Source organism: Leopardus geoffroyi, chromosome X (genome assembly GCF_018350155.1).
Source record: "Leopardus geoffroyi isolate Oge1 chromosome X, O.geoffroyi_Oge1_pat1.0, whole genome shotgun sequence".
Taxonomy (NCBI): domain Eukaryota; kingdom Metazoa; phylum Chordata; class Mammalia; order Carnivora; family Felidae; genus Leopardus; species Leopardus geoffroyi.
In genome coordinates, this window is record NC_059343.1 from 91,821,174 (window position 1) to 91,842,829 (window position 21,656).

The window sequence follows — 21,656 nt, forward strand, 5'->3', positions numbered from 1 at the left end:
AAATGTTGAGTTTTTTTTCTTTTAATGTTCCCGAATAGTAAATAGTGTAACTATTAAGAACTTAGGTTCTAGAGACACAGGACCTTGGTTCAAACTCTGGCTCTGATACCTGCCAGCTGTATAACCCTGGGTATGTGGTTGAACCTCACTCTCATTTTCCTTATGTAGAGAACAATAATTAAACCATAATCATAAGGCCTACCTAATGTGACTGTGGTAGAGATTAAGTGAATATTCCGTAAGTGATCATCATTAAGTGTACAGACATAAGCCAGGTGCTAGGGAATGTGAGAATGAATAAAATATAGGCTTTGATGTCAAGTATCTCAATTTTAGCTGGAGCAACAAGTACATAAAGTCTCCAGTGTTGACACGTGCCAGGCTCAGAGTTTGCCCTGGACAGGTCTGTGGGAGCAGGAAGAGAAGGGCATTTAGCTTTGTCTGCAGAGGGAGGACAGGACAAGACTTGCCAAAGAAGAGGAAGCCCAAGAGTGAAGAGTAAGGACTACTGGGAGTTATCCACCCAAAGTGCAGGAGGTAGGGGGAGGAATCATGGTAAGAGAGAAGACTTTCCAGGCCTTAGCCTAGCATGAAATCTTGGCAGTAAGAGAAAATCCAGCAGTCTGGGGAGCCTGACATGGGTGTGGGACAGTGGGGGCTATGGCAAGAATAGACGATGGAGAGGGAAGCTGGGGGCAGATCCTGGAGGTCCTTGGGTAGCATGCCAACAAGCATGAACTTTTACCATATGGGTAATGGGGAGCCATTTAAGAATCATAAGGGCGGGAATGTGGTCAGATTTGTATATTTCACAGATTACTCTGGCCACAAAGTAATGAATTACAGGAGGCAAGATTGGAGACAATAAGACTAGGTGAGAAATGCTAGCACCTTGGACTGAGGTAATGGTGTGTGCGGACAAAAGGAAGATGATGGATTCGAGATGAGTCTAGGAAATAGAATATAACTTGGTGACCAATTCAGATAGAAATACAGTGGGAGTCAAAGAAGCTCCCAAGTTTATGGCTTGGGCAGTTGGGCCAGTGCCAAATTACCTAATAGCCAGAATAAGCAGGTGCTGTGGGCCCAGCGGATTAGGGGCACCCCAAACATGGCCACATATTTATTTTGTACATGTAGTTTTTAGAAAGACCTAACCATCATAGGCATATAAGAACTTTTTGGACTTTCTTACCTTTTTACGCTTTAGTATTTTTATTTGAATTACCTGTGTGTGGTGGGGGGGGCGGTCATAATCTTTTCATTGCTCAGGGCCTCCCAAAGGAGGAGGTATCTGAAGTCTGAATCCTTCTCTGATCTGGGTGGTTAGTGGTGTCATTTCACTGAGAGAACATGGACATTGGAGGAAGGGCAAGTTTGGGCATCCTTCCTGCCTTTGTTATGCTTAGCCCTGAGTGAAGGGAATGGCATTATTAGGGTGGTAAGGGACTGGTGATCCTTACCTTCTAGAGCCTTGGCCTTCTAGAGTGACTCCGTTAAGCCAATTCATATAGATCAGCTCAGGTAGAGTGTTTATGTCCAAGTCAACATGGTTCAAACATTCAGTCAATATTAATGGAAAGTAGGGAGAGACTGCTGGTAAGAGAGATCATGAATGCAAGTTGATGCAATGATTGAAGACATAGATTAAGCTACAAGTTCTCATCCTGGAGCCCAGGGGAGTTTTGAACCTCTGAAATTATATGCAGAATTGGGTAGATGTGTGCAGTACATTTTATGGGCAGGAACTCCACAGCTTTCTAAAGATTTTTCAAAGTGGTCTTTGACCCCAAGAAAGTCACCAACCACCAGGAGTAGATGAACTATAAAGTGAATAAAACCTCTTTAGAGTTCTTCACTTGCCTGGGGCTCTTCTAAGGCCCTAGGAGGGGCCCTAGGCAATTTCATCTTGTTTTTACTTAAACGGGGCTGTTCTTCTCAAATTGTATAAAGTGTTTGGTCCCACAGTATCTGGATCTACCCCTGCCAACCACAGATTAGGGAATAGTATCTGGGAGTGTATGCCATCTATGAGGAATGAGTTTCAAGAAGGAATTGTTAAAGGCGAAAGACTGCATTACAAAATGCAGAAGGGGGAGCAATGCCAATCAAATAAAGAACAATCACCAAGGGAGGAGAATCAGACCATGTTGTCAAGGAAATAGAGAGGTAGTCAACTATGTCCAATATGGACGGGAGGGCAGGGAAGAGGCAAAACAAGGGAATGATCACAGGAGTATCTAGGGCACCTGTGGTGGTTCTGAACAAGGAAACATGGCAGTCAAACAAGGGTGAGTTGGTAGCCATGGTGCAAAAACATGCAGCGAAGTAGGAACACCAACAAAAAAAACCTCTACGCTTCACTATTAGGTTACGATAATATTCAGTAAAGTAGGCTTACTGCAAAACTGACATCTGAACTGAAGTTTAGATGGCACATAGGTACTTTTCAAAATGAGTCCTAAATGTATTCTATGGCCAGGCAGAGGCACTGAGTGACCCTTGTCCCCCCCCTCAACCCCCTGCCTCCAGCCTTTCTTTCCTAATCCTGTGTCCTACTCTTCTTACTACTTGAATTTCCATATTTTTTCCCCATATCTCTGTCCTCTGGCTGGAGATAGGGAGCAGAGAGAGAGGGTAGAAAGAAAAAAGAAGCCATAAAAATGACATTTGAACACGAAAGTTTTTGAATCTAAAATTTCTCCTGGGTAACCCACAAAACCAGTAATCCATAATATGGTTAATTGAATGTTGTCTGAAATTCAGGCCAAGGAAATATCTATTTGAACCAGAATGTTCTAAATTGGCCACCCTGGGCATTTCTGAGGTTGACTGGTTTCAATTGGGCAAACCATGCTGACTTTCCCATTATTAGGAGGGTGAGTATTTTTATTATTATTGTTATTATTATTATTATTATTATTATTATTATTATTTTTGAGTGTGAGATGTACCCTGATCAAAGTCACATTCTCAGATCTGTTTATATGTCTAATAGGGAATCTACTTGATGCCATTTTACATTTCCGCAGCGACTTCCTCCTGGAATCTATTTCAAGATAAACTAATTTCATTACAGTTCCCAACTTGATCTCTTCAGTGGTGATATCTTTAAAGGCTTTTGACATATTAACTGGGGATGTGCTCATTTACAATTGTGTCACTATGAAAAACCTGCTACTTGAGGACAATGATTTTGAGTGGCTAATATGACAGAATATATTAGGGACACGGAAAAAGAGCTACAGACTAGAATGTGTAAACCAAGGCATTGGTTTGAGGTTACTGAGAACTAAATAAAATTAATTCAGCAGAAAGCAGCAATTTGTGTGTTTGTTTTTACTAACAAAGTGCTGGGTAGGACATGATTAAAAACATTTTTAAAGATAAAGATTTGTGACATGATTGATCTGCAATAGTGTTCTCATTGGAAGAAGACCAAGCTTCTATGCTTCATAATGTAAACGTGTAAATTAAACAAGTTCTAGCTGCTTGGTACTCAGCTGTGGTTAACATGGAAATAGTTCATAGCTTCAGCGTTTTCCCCTTCGTCCGTCCGTTCTAACAGTAAGCCTTAGCTTGACTTGAGCATAATGAATTTCTTCTTTAGTAAGTCCTATTTGATCCAACAAAGCCAGTTGAGCACAATCTACCTAGATACCTACTGGTTACATTATTCGACTGGTAAAGGACATAAATCAGTTTGACCACAAGTTTTGTTTGAATTGGATTTTGGAAATTTGTAAATTATGGGGATGTAACGTTTTTGTCAAACTCTCAGCTACTTCTGCAAATGAAATTGTAATTTCTGGAGTGGAATACTGTGAAAGTTGTGTTGGAATCGATTGTCTTTCACCTTTGTAACTGTTTTCATGAACCTAATTGTACAACTTATGGATGACAAAACTATAGCCCAAATAAATACATGTTAACATTTTGCCTTTAGCCAATAAGAAGAAAGAGAAAGAACGCCCAGAGATCTCTCTTCCTTCAGACTTTGAACATACGATTCATGTGGGGTTTGACGCAGTCACCGGGGAGTTCACTGTAAGTAAGCTCCTTATTTTGTTTTGCAAGCCATGAAAAGTTCCTTTGTGAAAATAGGTTTCAAGAAAGCATTTCCATGTCACAGACATGGACACAGACAGAGACAATCACAGGTGGAACTAGAGAGTGGCAAGAGTACTGGTAAAATTATTTTGTCCATCATAAAAATGTCTGATCGCAGTTAGTCTGTTGAGTCTGTGCTTTATTGTTTGAAGTGAATCAGAGAATCATGGATTCAACTTGACCAGCGAAGACAGCCTATCTGAATAATTCGGGCTTTACATTGGAATCTGGATTACCCAGATCAGCGAACCAAGCTAACCAAAAATCTCTGTAAAATCGACCTGTTCTCCGCTTTGATCCCAAGAACGTAGCTTATCTTTAGGCTTATTAACGGGTGTATTTTATGGGCATTCAAAACAACAAACCCCATGTTTCGGGAAGAATATTTATGGATATATCACGTGTGCTATAGTGGTCATGTGCTTTATAGATATACAATCCACAATTAATATCAGTAAGAATTCACCAGAAAGACCATAGCTGTAGATTCAGCCTTTCTTTGGATATATTTTTTTAAGATCTGGCATATTTGTCTTTAGATGGATGAAGGAAAAGATGTGGCTAGAAATATGCCCCCAGGAGGATCAACTACCTTTTTCCATCCTAGTAAGGATCTCAATAAAAATGTACATTCTGAGATAATGAGTAATTTTGAATGCCTTCAGAAAAAAAAAATCTTTGATGGTATCATCACCACTGATTCTTGGGTTCTTAAACCAGAGATAATTTTAGATATTAAATAATTGAAGTTTCTGTTTTTAAAACTTGATGGTTAGTGAGTAGACTGTCATATGAATAAGTGAACAAAAAAGAGAGGGGGACACATTAACTTGCTTTGGAGAAGCAAACCAAGGTCTCTGAATTGACAGCCAAATTACTTTTTATTTTTTTCTGGAAGTAAGCAATACGAGAATAAAATCGAAACTGAGTCAACATCTTGGCCTTGTAAAGTGATGTGAGCTGATTATTTCTATGCTCTCAGTAGCAAGCAGAAGAGAACAGAAAGAGGTACTGTCATTGATGAAGTCGAGATACCGGTAGGATTTAGCCAATTTCATTACTGGAGTCAGAGACATTATTCAAATGGCTTTGAGTTTGAGTCTGGCCGCTGTTCTTTACTGTATTTGAGGATATTCTCTTAGCTGCACTTCGGAAATATAACCTTACTGACTCCACTGCAACTACCACCATCACCACTAATAATAATAATAATAATAATAATAATAATAATAATAATAATTTTTATAAGCTGACTTTTTGACATTCGAAACAGTAAAAGCACTTAAACCATAAATTTTGTCTAATAACTGTTCCCTGTTTTTATTTTAAGAACATCATGTTTCTAGCTCGGACCTTTTTTTGTTTTCTATGTTGCTTTTCTTCTGTTTAAACCGCTCTTAGGTTTTATTGCAGTCATGCCATGTTTTTCTTTTCTCTTCCTTTTTGTGGTCTGATGTGAAAGCTTTCTCCTCTGCTGTTCTCATGTGACATTCTGGTTCCTTTCCAATTTTTTTTTTCCGCTCTTTCCAACTTGCTTGACATCTTAAGATACAATCTATCTTTAGCTCCTTCTTTGTTCTTTTGGGGTTCTGAATGGAAATGAAGGAAAGTGAGTCACCATCATCTTGCTGACCACATCTTCACTTCGCTGTCAGTTAGAACCCAAAGAACCAACCAGAGAGGGTGGGGTGGGTGGGTTATGTGATGGGCAGGCTTTCCAGTTGTGAACAACCTGTTCGATGCAATTGAACCAAACCAAAACATCTGCCCCTTGGTCCCCCAAGCCCAATTTAAAATAAAGCATCTGTTTGGATGCAGTCAGTTGTTAGAAGTCCTTTGAAATATACAGATAAGACACTGGCTAAATTTGGGTATCTGATGCACTGTTGGCCTCTTGATGATCTTTGAAAACTTCTTGTCCGCACGTCATATTTAAAGACGCCAAATTCTTCCCTTTTTTACTATCTTCACCGATGGTTTACATTTCCTAACTTGAAAACTACCATAATGATCAAGAGCTTTTAAAATCATTTTGTTGGTAGCATTTAAAATTGGGTCCTATTTGCCCTGGTACCACTCACTTATTGTGTGTGTGTGTGTGTGTGTGTGTGTGTGTGTGTGTGTCTGTGCACACGTGTGTGCGTGCAGAGGGGGGAGGGGAATATTACTGAATTTGATCATCGCGGTGGCTTAGGTTGGATTTTGAGCCATCCGTTGAACTGTGTCGTTCAGTTGTCTTACAAGGGCCTGTCATTGTCCTACGGCTAGCTGGCCCATGTAATCTTGTGTACCTGGGTACACACTTGGACCCTGAGATTAAAATTAGGTTGGGAGGTGAGATTTGGGGTACCGAACTATTACAAGTCCTTACCCTTTATATTGCCATTTTTGTCCCAAATACTTTAGAACTCCCCCTTCCAGACCTCTCGACCTGTGACGGTCGCTTCAAGTCAATCAGAGGGAAAAATGGTATGAGTGATATAAATGATCATTTCTTACGATAAGATAAATGCTTGGCCTGTCGTATCATGCTACCATTCTCCTGGGCTACACGGGACAATCCCCAGCTTGTCGTACATCTGGTCGTTATTGTACACGTGGTGAGGCATTGATATGTGCTCCTGCTTCTGATGCTCATACGTCTAGGCCTCCATTAGCTGTCTTAACTTTTGGGATTTGTACGTCAGTTTGGAGTAATGAGATGGCTTTCTGGTTATGTGCCTCTGTGGCAGACATTCAAATTTAAGGGTCAGGTTTCACTGATGAACTACTAGTTTATCTCAACTTACAAAAGACAAAAGAAATTGTGTCAGCAGTGTAGCCATGTGGTAAGTACAGTTGTCTGAAGGATCTTCTGCAATTGACAGCATGTTTTCCTGCTGTCTAGTGATCTCCAGACATTTATTTATCACAAAAGTTTAGAAGTGCCATGAGAATGTATAATAACTGCAAACATTCTAATAATTACGGTAATGACCATGCCAGTGATGTCTGCTCTAGTGGTTATGTGCAACGCATACCTGGTTTCGTAACACTTAATAACTCCTTTGGCCATTATAGTATTAACCAAATGCTATTAATTGCACTTAGAATCAGAACTGGGATCATGCATGGGCTCCTGAGTTCAAATATTTGGCTTAAGGCTTTAGCATCAAATTGCGTGATTAATGCATGTAAAAGTGTCGTTTTCACTGTGCTTGGAGTAACCCCAAATGCCAGGAATCAAAGACCCATGTCCCGAATCCAACCAGTTGGGTCAAAGCATGTTTCTGTAGCACTGGAGACAATAGCTTTATTTGGACAAAGCTGTTATCTTTTCTCTGGTCTTCTTTTGTGGGGAGTGAGACTTCAGAGCTGTAGCATTAACATGGCGATTACTCATATATGGTTTGAAATGAAATGGTTTCCCTGCCCCTGGTCTAAAGGAACTCAAAGGCCGAGTCTGGCTGTGTGGGAAATCCTTAACCTAGTTTTCGTGACACCGGCCACGACTTTAACTACAAAGTACAGAAGAGTCACATCGATGGGAATGAAGTTGAATCTAGCGTCCCCACGTAGCCACCCTTTCAGTCGTAGCCACACAGACACTTCCCACGCGAAGCTGAAAATGGTGAACCAGAATTGGGAACTGAAATTTGTAAGTTCATCACATGGCCCCTGGCTACCTGTGATCACCCGGTTGTAAATACAACTTACAAATTATTGTCAAAGCTTTTCACGATGCCATCCTTCTTCCCTCCCCCACCCCCGAAGTCATGTTTCCGCCTTTTGGTAATCTCTCCAGTCATTTAATGGTAATTCTTATTATTGCATATTTATGGAGGACGCATCTGGCCAAAAGTGGAATTACGCATCCACTCCGTAGAACATTGTCGTTTTCTCTGTTTTCTTAAATCTGTCCTGCCCCTGATTTAGTTAATGCCTCTCTATTTTCATAACCGCCCCACTTTAGAAGGGATTACCCCCCTCCCCCATCCAGACCCATTGGTTTCATCTCCTCCCACCTTCTCAGTTGTCCCGCATTCTGTTTTAACTTTCTTTTCTTTCTTTATTTACGTCCATTACAGCCAGATCTCTATGGCTCACAGATGTGCCCAGGGAAGCTCCCAGAGGTGCGTCACAGGCCCAAAAGAAGCTTGCATCAAAGTGCTTCTTTGAGATGTCATAGCACTGCAGCAGCAGGTTCATGTGTGTGCAGTAGAGTTGTTGCTTGGCTTATATCACTTTTTTGTTGTCATTCCCAAACTCTGGAGGCCCACGTCACACATTGTTTTGCCGAGACTTCGTAGGACAAAGCCGCACAAATTGGGTCTAGATGCACTTCAGGAATGATGTGTCTGTCTCTCGCTCCAAGTCGCTCTTGGAGGGCGGACGATTATGAAATGGGGACATCCGGAGGCTGAATGTGTAGGAAAGAATGCTAAAATCCTCAAGGCACAACTAACCTTTCCATGTAATTGGTGCAATTGTCCTTGGTTAGATTTCCAAATACCCCCTCCTCTGTGCTCTAAATGCTTTAGACGATTGCAAATTCTCACAGGGCTTTGCCATGGTTGTCACAGTCCCCAGGTTCTGTGTGGCCAATGAACAAAGTGGGGCGGAGGGGACGGAGGGAGGAGAGGAGAAAGCTGCAGGGAGAACGCCCAAAGCAGCGTTAATATTACCGTTTCGCATCCCCGTGGTTATCGCTCCTCCGCTATTCTATTTTTGTCTCCTCTCAGTCCCCCTCTGTATTAAAGCCCTTGACACCCCCTCCCCCAAATTACATTTTGTAATCACAGAGTATAACCTGAACCAAGGGTGAGGCTTTTCTTTTATTCGGAAAGATAACTCCGATTCCAACGTGCCCAGAAAGAGCTTATGTTATTCCAGTCATACAAAATCCATTGATCTGCACTATACTATACGGTGCCCAAATTTAGAGAAGTCTTGCTATGTCTGCCCTGAGTCGCCAGAAAAAATAAGCTAAGCCGTAAACATCATTTCATGGATGAGCAGAATTAATATGGAGGTGATTTTCATGCGCTTTTTTTTTCTATCACAGTCATACTCCCACCCACCCTTTTTAAGTTGGATCCTAGTTTTACCTATGTGTTTTAATTAGAGAAGAGAATGATTGCATTGTTAAGTTACTAACTTTAAATCGAGAGTGTAACTTCAGTTTCCCAAGTGTAATCCTACAGGTAGCATGGGCTTCTTGGTGAAGAACTTTACTGGAACATGAAAAGGCAGCTTACTGAATGTTCTGAGCTGCCATTCTTTCCCTTTGGTTGTCCACAGGGAATTCCTGAGCAGTGGGCACGGTTACTCCAAACCTCCAACATAACAAAGCTGGAACAGAAGAAGAATCCACAAGCCGTCCTAGACGTTCTCAAATTCTACGATTCCAAAGAAACCGTCAACAACCAGAAATACATGAGCTTTACATCCGGAGGTAAGAGTAGATCGGAGGTATCAAAGAGAGAGGTGATTCTGATCTCAGAGCTTCGGGATTAGAACAGAAGGCCTGGAGGGTGTCCGAAGTCAGTTCTGGTTCATTCTTCAAATGACTTTAACATAAGCAAGTCGAAATATGGCTTGGGAGCTGAAGTTGATGTTAGGAGATTTTCTTGGGTGTTCGTAGAACTCAAGTAGGGACGTTGTTCAGTGAAGAAGACACTTAGTCACTTAGGATCAGGCCCTGTGATGTGCTCGTGAAATAAGAGGTGTATGGACCAGACCGTGGTCTCTCGAAGTTTATTTTATCTTTTAGATTCATTGAATTGTACCATGATGATACAGCACACGTTTCGTGGTTGCCAGGTTATTTTGATCCAACCTCAAAATGAGACCTAAAAAGGGAAATCATGTCTGGCTATTTATATGAAATCGAAATGACCGTATTCCTGCCAAATCTTGACTTCATTTGCTAGCATGTAGACCCAGCCTTTGTTTGAAGCTTTGATGTTCAAGTTTGTACTATACGCAACTGAAAAACATATACCAAACAATATTTTGGCATTTTGAGGAAGATGATCTGGGTTGCCTCCCTAGAACAACTTACTGTGTAAGTTGTATAACGTCTAAAAAAAAAAAAAAAAAAAAAAGAGGGAGAGAGAGAGAGAATCCTATCATCAGTGCCCCAGCTGTAAAGCGTCCCTACCTCTCAGCATTGATTTAAATATAGGGCAGGCTTGAAATATCTTCAAGAATGGTGCAAAGACCCACCTGGAAGGGGAGGAGCATCTCATTTGGTCATAACAAATGTCAAAGCCCAAACTTAAGGCATATAGCAATTCACCTGCTCGACGGGGCGATTTTAACGGAGAAGATTGCTTAACTGCTGTTCTCCAGTGGAGAAAACCAAAAAAAGAAAAAAAAGCAATCAAGGAGAGCTTTTCATGGTATTTAGTCTTCCACATAGAGTGAAATATCTAAGAGATCCTAGTGACACATCAAGCAATGCTTAATGTGAGGAAATCTAGAACTGTCCTCCAGGTTCACTGTAGAACCATAGGCGACCAAGACCAAAAATGCATCATTCCAGTATTTGTCTGAGCTGAGTGAAACTCACCAGACATTTTTGGGATGCTCTAGTGTGGCAACTAAGGAATAGGGTAGGAGGAGGTGGGGAGAAGAGAAATCGAAGGGTAGGAAGGGAGGGCGGAAGCGAGGAAGGAGAAGGAGAGAGGAGGATAAGGAAGAAGGAGGTGGGGGAGAAATTCTGGATATAGATGTCTAGGTTCATACCAATCAGGAGTAGGTGATCTCAATATTCTTCCATATGGATGAGATTCGCTGGAGGCCTTCATTAAGGTCTATAAAATGGTGTAGTAAGGATGCAGGGGTGTGAGCTATTTTAAGAAAAGTGAGGGGCGCCTGGGTGGCTCAGTCACTTAAGCGTCTGACTCTTGGTTTCAGCTCAGGTCATGATCCCACAGTTTGTGGGATCGAGCCCCATGTCAGGCTCTGTGCTGACAGCGTGGAGCCTACTTGGGATCCTCTCTCTCCCTCTCTCTCTGGCCCTCCCTTGCTCTCTCTCTCTCTCTCAAATAAATTTGATTGATTGATTGATTGATTTTAGAGAGAGGGTGAGTTAGCAGGGGAAGGGCAGAGAAAGAGAGGGAGAGGATGTGAAGCAGGCACTACGCTGACAGCAGAGAACCTGATGTGGGGCCCAAACTCAGAGCCGTCAGATCATGACCTGAACAGAAGTCAGATGCTTAGCCGACTGAGCCACCCAGGTGTCCCATCAAAATAAATAAATAAACTTTAAAAACAGAAAAGAAAAATCATGTCATTGTCATAGCATGTATTTAATACCGAATTGGAGAATCTCCTTGTGGTCAAAGGTTAAACCTGCATAGGTTATTATTATTTTTTTTTTTTATTAACTGTGGTCTCTAAATGAGGCAGTCTTTATGAAATAAAGGTGACATCTTTATCTTTACTTTTCAGATAAAAGTGCACACGGATACATAGCAGCCCATCCTTCGGTAAGTGAAAAATTGAAAATGGTTTAGAGTCCTCAGTGTTTCTGGCACTCCCAACAGACTACTGTTGCACAGGTTCAGCTTAGGCATAGGATATTTTAAAAAACAGTTTTTTAGAGGTATCATTTCGATATATAAAGTAAAAGGTATCGTTTCGATGTATAAAATATATAATTATGTATATAAATACAAAATATAGGATTTGTATATAAAATGTACAGAACATAAAATATATAACCCATTTTTAAGTGCACAGTTTGCCGACTCCAGGTAAATTTACATACCAGCGCTCCCCTCACCACAATCCAGTTTTAAAATACTTTCATCACCTCTTAAGATCCCTTAGGCCTGCTTCCTGTTATTCCCCATCCCACCCCCGCTGTAGCCCCAGGCAGTCACTAATCTGGTATTACAGATTTGTCTTTGTGGACATTTCGTGTAAATGAAATAATACAGCGTATGACCTTTCGGGATTGGCTTTCTTCACTCAGCATAATGCTCTTAGGATTCATCCAAGTTGTGTGTTATCAGTAGTTTGTTCCTTGTTATTGCTAAGCAGTATTCCATGGTATGGGTGTACCGCTGTTTAACAGTCTACCCTTTGGAGGATCTCTGGCCCGTTTACAGTTTTTGGCTATTCTAAATAAAGCTACCGTGAACATAGGTGTTTAACCTTTAGGTAGATAAATGTTTGTGTTTCTCTTACATATAGAATCTTGCAAGTAATCATAATGATAGGGACTTCTCTTTACTGAACACTTAACAATGTGCCAGGCGCCGGGATAATAACATTTTTTCTTTATTTATTTTGAGAGTGAGAAAGAGCGTGAGCAGGGGAGGGGCAGAGAGATAGGGAGAGAGAGCGATCCCAAGCAGGCTCTGCACTGTCAGCGCAGAGCCCCGAATGAAGCATGAACGCATGAACCGTGAGATCATGACCTGAGTCGAGATCAAGAGTTGGACGCTTAATCGGCTGAGCCACCCAGGCACCCCTGGGATCACACCATTTGACATTCACTTACCCTTTCTTGCAACCAAATTAGGTAAATTGTACCATTGTCTCCATTTTACAGATGAAGTTCAGACAGGCGAAGTAACTCATCTCAGGTCATACCCCTATACCTTTTAGTGTCACCTGTTCCAACAAACTGAGGTGCAGTGGCGAAGGTGACTTTGCCCAAAGTCACATAGACAGTTTTATCAGAGAAGTGACTAGAACATAAGTAACCTAGTTCAGAGTTCTTGGAAGTGATATGGTATCTGCAACCGTACCCATACACATTAGACAGAACATTATCTTAGACAAGGCTTCCCTTTGTGTGATTTTATTTTGATATTCGATAGAAATTATTTCCTGCTTTGTTTGCTTCCTTAGGAGTGAAATAATTAGCAGTGGTGGAAGTTTCCTGTTGGTTCGAAGAGTCATGGGTAATGAACCTTTTATAGAGGACAGATAGATGCTGGCCTCCTTGATATCACCCTGAGCAACACGTCTGACAGCAGTAGGTCATTAGTGGTGAAGAGTAAAGGCTATGTAATAGCATGGCAGCTCCTCAAAAATTAAAAATAGAATTACCAGGGGTTCCCGGGTGGCTCAGTCGGTTAAGCGTCCAACTTCGGCTCAGATCATGATCTTGTGGTTCGTGAGTTCGAGCCCTGCGTCGGGCTCTGTGCTGACAGCTCAGAGCCTGGACCCTGCTTCAGAATCTGTGTCTCCCTCTCTCTGCCCCTCCCTCCCTCCCTCCTTGTCTCTCTCTCTCTCTCAAGAATAAATAAAATATTGGGGCGCCTGGGTGGCGCAGTCGGTTAAGCGTCCGACTTCAGCCAGGTCACGATCTCGCGGTCCGTGAGTTTGAGCCCCGCGTCAGGCTCTGGGCTGATGGCTCAGAGCCTGCAGCCTGCTTCCGATTCTGTGTCTCCCTCTCTCTCTGACCCTCCCCCGTTCATGCTCTGTCTCTCTCTGTCCCAAAAATAAATAAACGTTGAAAAAAAAATTAAAAAAAAAAAGAATAAATAAAATATTAAAAAGTACAGAATTACCATAGGATCCAGCAATCCCACTTCTGGATTTATGCCCGAAAGAATTGAAAGCAAGTTTTCAAATGGATTTTTATACACCCATGTTCGCAGCAGCATTATTCACAATATATAAAAGGTAGAAGCCACTCCCGTGTCCATCAGCAGATGATGGATAAATAAATGTGGTATATCCACGCCATGGTATATTATTCAGCCTTAAAAAGGAAGGACATTGTGACACGTGCTACCACGTGGATGAACCTTGAGGACATTGTGCCAATTGAAATAATCCAGTCATGAAAAGACAAATCCTGTATGTTTCTCCTTATATGAGGTATAGAGTACTCCATAGAAAGGGTTAAATTTTTGCAAGATGGAAAGGGTTCTGGAGATGGGTTGCACGACAGTGTGAATATACTTAATGCTACTGAACTGTACATTTGAACAGTGGCTACGATGGTGACTTTTATGTTATGCGTATTTTACCACAGTGAAAAAAAAAGAATGAAGGCTCTGGACCTAGGTGTTTTTAGTCTTACTCCTCCACTTACAAGCTGTGCAACTTTGGGAAAGCGGCTTAGCTTTGCTGAGCCCGTCTTTCCTCAGCTTTGACTGGGTATAATAACGTTACCGACCTCCTAAAACTTGTGTGGATATTGAATGTGGTAATGCATATAATATACTTAGCACATTACCTAGCACATACTATATGTTTATTAAGTGTAACCTAGTATTACTATCACTTTTAGATGGCAATACGAGGAAAAACTCACTCTCTCCACGCATGAGACTCCTATGATGCCATGGTACTTGTGCCATGCTCAGATTGCCCACAACGGAGTAGAATGTCATTCTTCCATTGTAACTGGTCATTTGTGCCCCCCTCTCCTCCTCTCCCGTGACAGATTCTTAGGCCACACTGAAACAGCATGTGAAGGGAGGTCATTTTAAAGTGAGAAAGGTAAAAATGGCAACCTTCTAGGACCAACATGTACCTCACCTCCCTTGGTTTAATTAATATTATTAGCGTTTAATGAATACTAGCTGGGTATTCTGGCAAAGAAATAGTTGGTATCTGTTTTAGGTAGGTCACTTATTTCAAACACTAACCTGCCAGGATGGTCTATAGGTTGTTTTGTTTTGTTTTGTTTTATCAACAGTTTAGATATCCTAAAATACTGTCCCTTTCTTTTGAGCTTGCTTCTGTTGGTTTTGTTTGTGGAATTCAAACTAACTCTACATAATGATCAAAATACTCCATCAAATCAGAAACGAAATGGTGTTCTCCCTGTTTGGAGATAAAACAAATGGATATTTATGTTTTCACATATATTTATCAAGTGCCTCTTTACAAGCACTAGGAAATTTGGAGCTCAGTCTGGTAAGGGAAGAGAAGTGTGCATATAAAGAAACACGATACAATATGGACCATATTACATACCATCAAATATGTCCATTTGCTATGAGAACTCAGAGAAAAGAGTTTGCTCTTCGCTGGGGAGGAAAAAGGAAGCAGGCCCTAGTCTCTAAGAGCTTAAGCTCAGTGCCTGGTACAAAATAGGTACTTGGTACATATTAGTTGAACATTGAGTTGGAAAATGCTTCATGTAAAAGGTGGCATTTGAGCTAGATCTTGAAGGTCAGGTGGGATTTGGATCTGTGAAGATAGCGTGGGGCATTCTAAGCAAAAGAAAAAACATGGGAAAGGGCATAGTAGTCGGGAGGGCACGGGAACAAAAAGGTGTGGGTTTGAATGAAGACTGAGAGATATAAGAAAGGGAATCATAGGAATTAAGCTTTGAATGTTAAGTTGGAGCCAGATAATAGTGACCTTTACATACTAGTCTAAGAAATCTGACATTTTCTAGTAGACATTGGAAAGCCCTTGGAGTTTTTTGGACCAGGAGAATTAGGCAATTAAGAGTTATTTGACAGCAAATGTCCAAAATGAATTAAAGGCAGAAGATGAGGCTGGAGGAAGGGAGAACACTTAGGGGAGCAGCACAAGCATCCAGGCCTTAGGTGGTAATAAGGGCCTGAGATAGTAGCAGTAGGAATGGAGAGGAAGTTCAAATTCCGGACATGTTTAGGTTATTGACTGGATGTTGGAAAATAGGTTAAGGTCAAAGATTCATAGCAGGCTTAAGATGATATGAGGATGGCCAAAAAGACAAGGACACCCTTGTTCAGGAGTTGCAACTTTTGTGAGAAGATGCTGAGTTTCCTGTTGGATAGTTCTGAGTTTGAAGGGCCAGAAGGACTTCCAGGTGGAGACAGTTGATTAAACTACTTAACTAAGGTTGTGTTTCTATTGATTGAATGAACTGGATTAGACCCTTGAGTTCAGATTGGATTCCTTCAGTGGGACTCAGCTACTTAGGAATGGGGAGTAGAGAGGACCCTGTGCTCTCCTTATGGTTCTAGGAGGAGATTGCACTTGACACTGCTTATGTTTTTTTTTGTTTTTCTTTGCATTAGGAACCCTCCCAAGTAGACCTAGCTATCCTATAGGATCTGACTTAATGGGATTGGACTATCCCCTTATAAACGCGGCCTAAATTGATCACCAGTTTTGGCCTCCTTTACTAGCCTGGGTGGGAGTTAAAATAGAAGCAGTGCTGTAGTCACTAAATATTTTTAACTAATGACTATATAATTAATATTGAATTCAGCAATACCTCCCATGGTCCTATGACATCTGCTTTACTGCTCACTTGTGGTAGCTTCTTTGATATTAGTATATTAAACACTAAATATTATTCAGGGACCTACTCTTCAATTTAAGGCTACTTTAAATTTTTTTTTTCAACGTTTATTTATTTTTGGGACAGAGAGAGACAGAGCATGAATGGGGGAGGGGCAGAGAGAGAGGGAGACACAGAATCGGAAACAGGCTCCAGGCTCTGAGCCATCAGCCCAGAGCCCGACGCGGGGCTCGAACTCACGGACCCGCGAGATCGTGACCTGGCTGAAGTCGGACGCTTAACCGACTGCGCCACCCAGGCGCCCCTAAGGCTACTTTAAAATGTTATATGTTTATTGTACTATTGAGAGTGAAGTAACGCATTTAGAATCCCGTACCGATGTTCTGAGCGGAAGGTAACAACAGTAATATGAATAGGTCACGATTTGTGTCCAGAGAAGCTGGGTGTGTAGTTGACACAGATTGGGCTTTTGATGTGAAGTCCTGGTTTATTTTGTTCACCTAGATTAGTGGTTCTTTTACTTCAGTGTGTATCAGAATTGCCCGGGGAGTTCGCAAGTCGATCGTGAATGGAACCCTCAAATCTCCCTCTTAAACAAGCAGGAAAAGTGACCAAAGACCACATTTTGCATTATCTAAAGGCTCTAAGGTCCTTACTTCTAATTCCTTTGACCTTTAACAATTAAGCTCAAAGAAAGAAGAGTTTCCTAAGGTAGCTTCTCTAGCTAGTGTATTCTTCAGAGCAGGGTTTATAACTTACAGGCCATATGGATGGGCTTCAGAAGATCTATGAACCCTTGATATTATATGGAAAAGCACATATCTACCTGTAATCATTTGGAGAGATTGGCCAAACACTTCAGAATTCTAAAAGACTCCAGGACCCAGCTCAGGTAAAGAATTACCCCCCCTGCCGCATTGTGTGGCAAAAGAAGTATATCACAAAAAAATTTTTAAGCTTATCTATTTGAAGGGGGGAGGGGAGAGAGACGGAGACAGAATCCGAAGCAGGGACAGCACAGAGCCCGACACAGGGCTCGAACCCATGAACCTGAGATCGTGACCTGAGCTGAGCTCAAGCATCAGACGCTTAACCCACTAAGCCACCCAGGTGCCCCACAAAATTTTAATAAAACAAAAATATTCTTTACTTGCTGTTCATCTATATTTTTTTGGCTTTTAAGTTTTTATTTAAATTCCAGTTAGTTACCAGTGTAATTACTGTTAGTTTCAGGCATGCAATAGAGTGATTCAACACTCCTGTACAATACCCGATGCTCATCACAGCAAGTGCACTCCTGAATCCTCATGGCCTATTTCACCCGTCCCTCTACGCTCCTCACCTCTGGTCATCATCTGAAGAGAAACCGGAGTATCTATATATTTTTTTCAAGTTTAGACAGTCATAGTAATTTTCAGCCTAGAAGGAAAAGCATAGCGACATTATACCTGTGACTCCCAAAAAAGACCACCTGAGAAACCTGTTAATCAAGCGAAACTGTTTATTAAACTTTAGCCGCAAGTAAGAGCCCGTCCCTTTATAGAGCTTTAGCAGTGTCTTAGACAGGGGCTGTCAGGGGAGAACATTTGTAGGTTTTAGAGCATGGCTATGTGATTTTAAAGCAGGTCTTATAAGGTTGGGATTGTGCGGTGTTTATGGTTAAATAGCTTTAGATTGGTGAGCGAGAGTCTTGAAGAGAGTCTTGGTGAGCAAGGTGTTATTATGACTAAGTAAAATACTTCAGTCTTATCTTTCAAGAACAACCATTTCTTGAAGATGTTGTTTTTTCTTGCTCTCAGTATTGTTTAACGTTAAGAACAGGAAAATATGTTGTCTCGATGCTGGTTTACCACAGGAAAAGAAAAATAACACTGCCCCGCCCCAGTGTTAATTACACAGGCTGGGCAAGGGACCAGTGCCTGGTCCTGGTATTATTTAGCACAGGGGCAGGAAATTATGTTGATTTCAGTTCTCCGTACCAATGCCTGGTGTTCTAGGTGTGTTCTGGGTAGCTAATGTTCCCTGGCCCATCCATCATGCAAAAGACAATGTCCCCTGAAGGGCGCACATTCTTCTCAACCAACCGACCAGCCAGTATGACAGCCTAGTGTTTGGTACCAGATAAACAGAAATACGGGTCTTCCTCCTCCCTTACAAACTTTCAAGAAGATGAAAGACTTCAGGTTTTCCTAATAGTCCCTTAGTCCATCCTTGGAGATGGAGAGTGTCCCCCATATTAAACGGGAATAGAGAGGATGGTAATGAATGTTGAGAAACTGATATTTTGCAGGTGCGTCTTCTTTACTGAAATAGCAATGGTTGAGATGTGCAAGCCTACATCTTGGTCAGTAGGACTGCTTGGTCTTTGTACCAGTCTGAGAAGCCCAGACCTAGGCCCATTATATTTGCCACAGGGATTATTTTTAGGTGCTCACAGGTTGTATATACACTCTCTTATGGAGGCCGCATGATGCATTGTATCAAATATATTAAAGGGCTCCCATATCCCATTTAATTTTTTTGCCATACTCTTTTTCAAGTGATTTTTTAAAATAGTGCTTTTGACCATTAGTTGATTGCAGGTAGCATTAGAGTCATGGTTAGGCGTAATTTATTGGAAATCATCATAAATACTGAAGAACTGTTACTAAATAAGACACTCTAACCTACAATTTGTTTTTTAATGTAATGCAATTCCTGTAAAATATATACTAAATTTAAGTAACTAAGTTGACATGTAGTTACACTTCATAGACACGTAATGAGACATTAATGACTTTAGATTTTAGAGGTTTTTGTAGCATTTTGGAGCCAATGATTTATTTCTGACTTCTCATATTTTCCTAGGCCCTCATAAAGGTTACTATCCCTAGGCATGGTTCATATTGCCCGGCAGATAAAATAGCTTTGTCTGCCATATAAAAAGTAGTCAGTTGATAGGCAGGTTCTGCTCCTTCTACCAACAAATGGTAACTAGGTGCATTCTTGATCCCAGCCGGCGTAAGATAGGGCAGAACTTTCTGAAACAAAGTAATAGCAAAGCAGACACCAGTTACCTAAAGGCAGTTTCTTCCCGTGACCACTGAAGTGCCCTGAAGAGTTAGTCTTTCATAAGAAGAAACTGATTTTTTTTTATCTGAAAACTTAATGTCATTAACACATGTTGCTTTCAACGCAGCCACGATACAATGTAATAGCCTCGCTATTTTGCCTGGAATAAGAACAAATATAGGCGTATAAATAAGAAAACCAGGGGCACCTGGGTGGCTCAGTTGGTTGAGCGTCTGACTTGGGCTCAGGTCATAATCGCACAGGTTCGTGAGTTCGAGCCCCACATCAGGCTTTGCGCTGACAGCCCAGAGCCTGCTTCGGATTCTCCGTCTCCCTCTGTATGTGCCCCTCCTCCAATACCTCTCTCTCTTTCACTCTCTCTCTTTCTCTCAAAAATAAACAAACATAAAACTTTTTTAAAAAATAAGAAAACCAATATCAAGTAAGCATTATCAATTTCAGTCTATAACCCACATATCAGGGCAAGCAAATATTCTTTCAAGTGCTTATAAATTCTAAGTTGTCTTCCTTTTCACAGTAGATAAATCTTGCTGTCTCCAATCCAATATATGATTACACCTTATAACTTTACCATCGGTTTATACATGATTGTAGAAAATCCATGTTGAATTTTCATCATAGGCTGAGGTCCTTTGAGGTAATAGTCTATTAGTAGGCTCCCTGTATCTACCTCAGGAGCTTTGTCCTCAAGAAATGAAAATTCTTTTTAGGATTAGCTTGAGCCAGCATACGCAAAGGCATAAACAAAAAACAAATACACACACAAAACAAAACATAAAAAGACATCTGTAATAGTACTTTCCAACAGAAGTGAATGTTATGAAAGCCATATGTGTAACTTTAAATTTTCTAGTAGCCACTTGGAAAAAAAAGTAAAAAGAAATAGGTGAAATTAATTTTAATACTATTTTATTTAACTCAATGTATTCAAGATATTACTATGTCGACCTATAACCAACATAAAGGGAAATATTTTTCATCAAGGAAATATTTTACAATTTTTTCATATTACATATTCAACGTCTGGTGTATACTTTATACTTACAACCCATCTCAATTCAGACTAGCCACAATGTGACTGTTCATTAGCCATGGAGAGCTGGTGGCTGCCATCTTGGACAGCACAGACCTATATCATAGTTCAGTGATTTTTAAACTTGAGCCTCAACCAGAATCACCTGAAAGGCTTGTTATAACACGTTGTTAGACCTCACTCCCAGATCTATGATTCATTGGTGTGGATAGAGCCCAAGGGTTTGCATTTCTAACAAGTCCCTTGATGATGCTGATGAGGCTGGCCTGGGGACAACACTTTGAGAACCATGGCTACAGTTCTTTCAAAATTCTGCTTTGGAACGTTTTACCCGGCATTAAGATGAATGATCAAGAACCGATCCTAGATACTACAGGTGTTGTTATTTTTGGTGGTGTTATTGTCATTTTTAACATTGCAAATCACCATTTACCTGTTGGTTAAGACTGAATAATTATTTCTGTTGATGAATATCCCTTAGCTCTCCATGTCTGTTACTCTCTGAGTGCTTCTTTCCAGGAGGATGAACAGGGGAGCAACATTTTTGGGCTTGCTTGTACTTAGTGAGTATTTGCAGAGCTGTATTAATACCATATCCATACGCATGCTCTGATCCTCAGGCACAACATAGCCTGTTTCTGGTCGACAAAATATCAATCAACAGGTTGACAAGCTGCCCGGTACAAATTGAAGGCTTTATAGCATTTAAAAAATATATTCATTGATTTCAAGAGCATTGAACTTTCACATATTAAATGACTAGCCCACTGTTTCTGAGCCCAGTGGAAAATAACAAGATTTTGAAAATTTCATGATGTTAAAAAAATTTTTCTTGTCATGATGTTTCAAACCGTGGCTTGAATTCACCTTCGAATGTGGGCAGAACTGATCACCAAATTGTAGATGGTTCTTCTGTTCAGTTGTAAAAGGTGCAGTTTCTTCCTAGCTCATTTCCCTTTTCTCATTTCTGAAGAAAAACAACGAGGCGTTAATACCTGGTCTTTAAACTTTGTTTTTGTCACAAGAGTACAAAAACAGCGTCAGAGCCTCCTTTGGCTCCTCCTGTGTCCGAAGAAGAAGACGAAGAAGAGGAAGAAGAAGAAGACGACAATGAGCCCCCGCCGGTTATTGCGCCAAGACCAGAGCATACGAAATCAGTAAGCCACAAATGACTGTTTTCTAAATGATTCAGAAGATGCCCTTTGGAGCAATCGTGAAGTCAGAATCTAGTTAATCAACTAATAC

At 41.0% G+C, this 21,656-nt stretch overlaps 1 protein-coding gene across 23 annotated transcripts in view; it reads left to right on the forward strand.

The window, feature by feature from the left end:
* PAK3 (p21 (RAC1) activated kinase 3) overlaps positions 1-21,656 on the forward strand; it is a 250,077-nt gene that overhangs the window by 174,297 nt on the left and 54,124 nt on the right. For 16 of the 23 annotated variants that reach the window (XM_045472395.1, XM_045472391.1, XM_045472388.1 and 13 more), the window contains 6 exons: positions 3,947-4,047; positions 6,517-6,579; positions 8,178-8,222; positions 9,391-9,544; positions 11,548-11,585; positions 21,437-21,568. In XM_045472395.1, coding sequence (XP_045328351.1) covers positions 3,947-4,047; positions 6,517-6,579; positions 8,178-8,222; positions 9,391-9,544; positions 11,548-11,585; positions 21,437-21,568 — 533 coding nt within the window. The remainder of the gene's footprint in view (positions 1-3,946; positions 4,048-6,516; positions 6,580-8,177; positions 8,223-9,390; positions 9,545-11,547; positions 11,586-21,436; positions 21,569-21,656) is intronic. The other 7 variants (XM_045472403.1, XM_045472402.1, XM_045472400.1 and 4 more) reach the window with 2 other exon arrangements.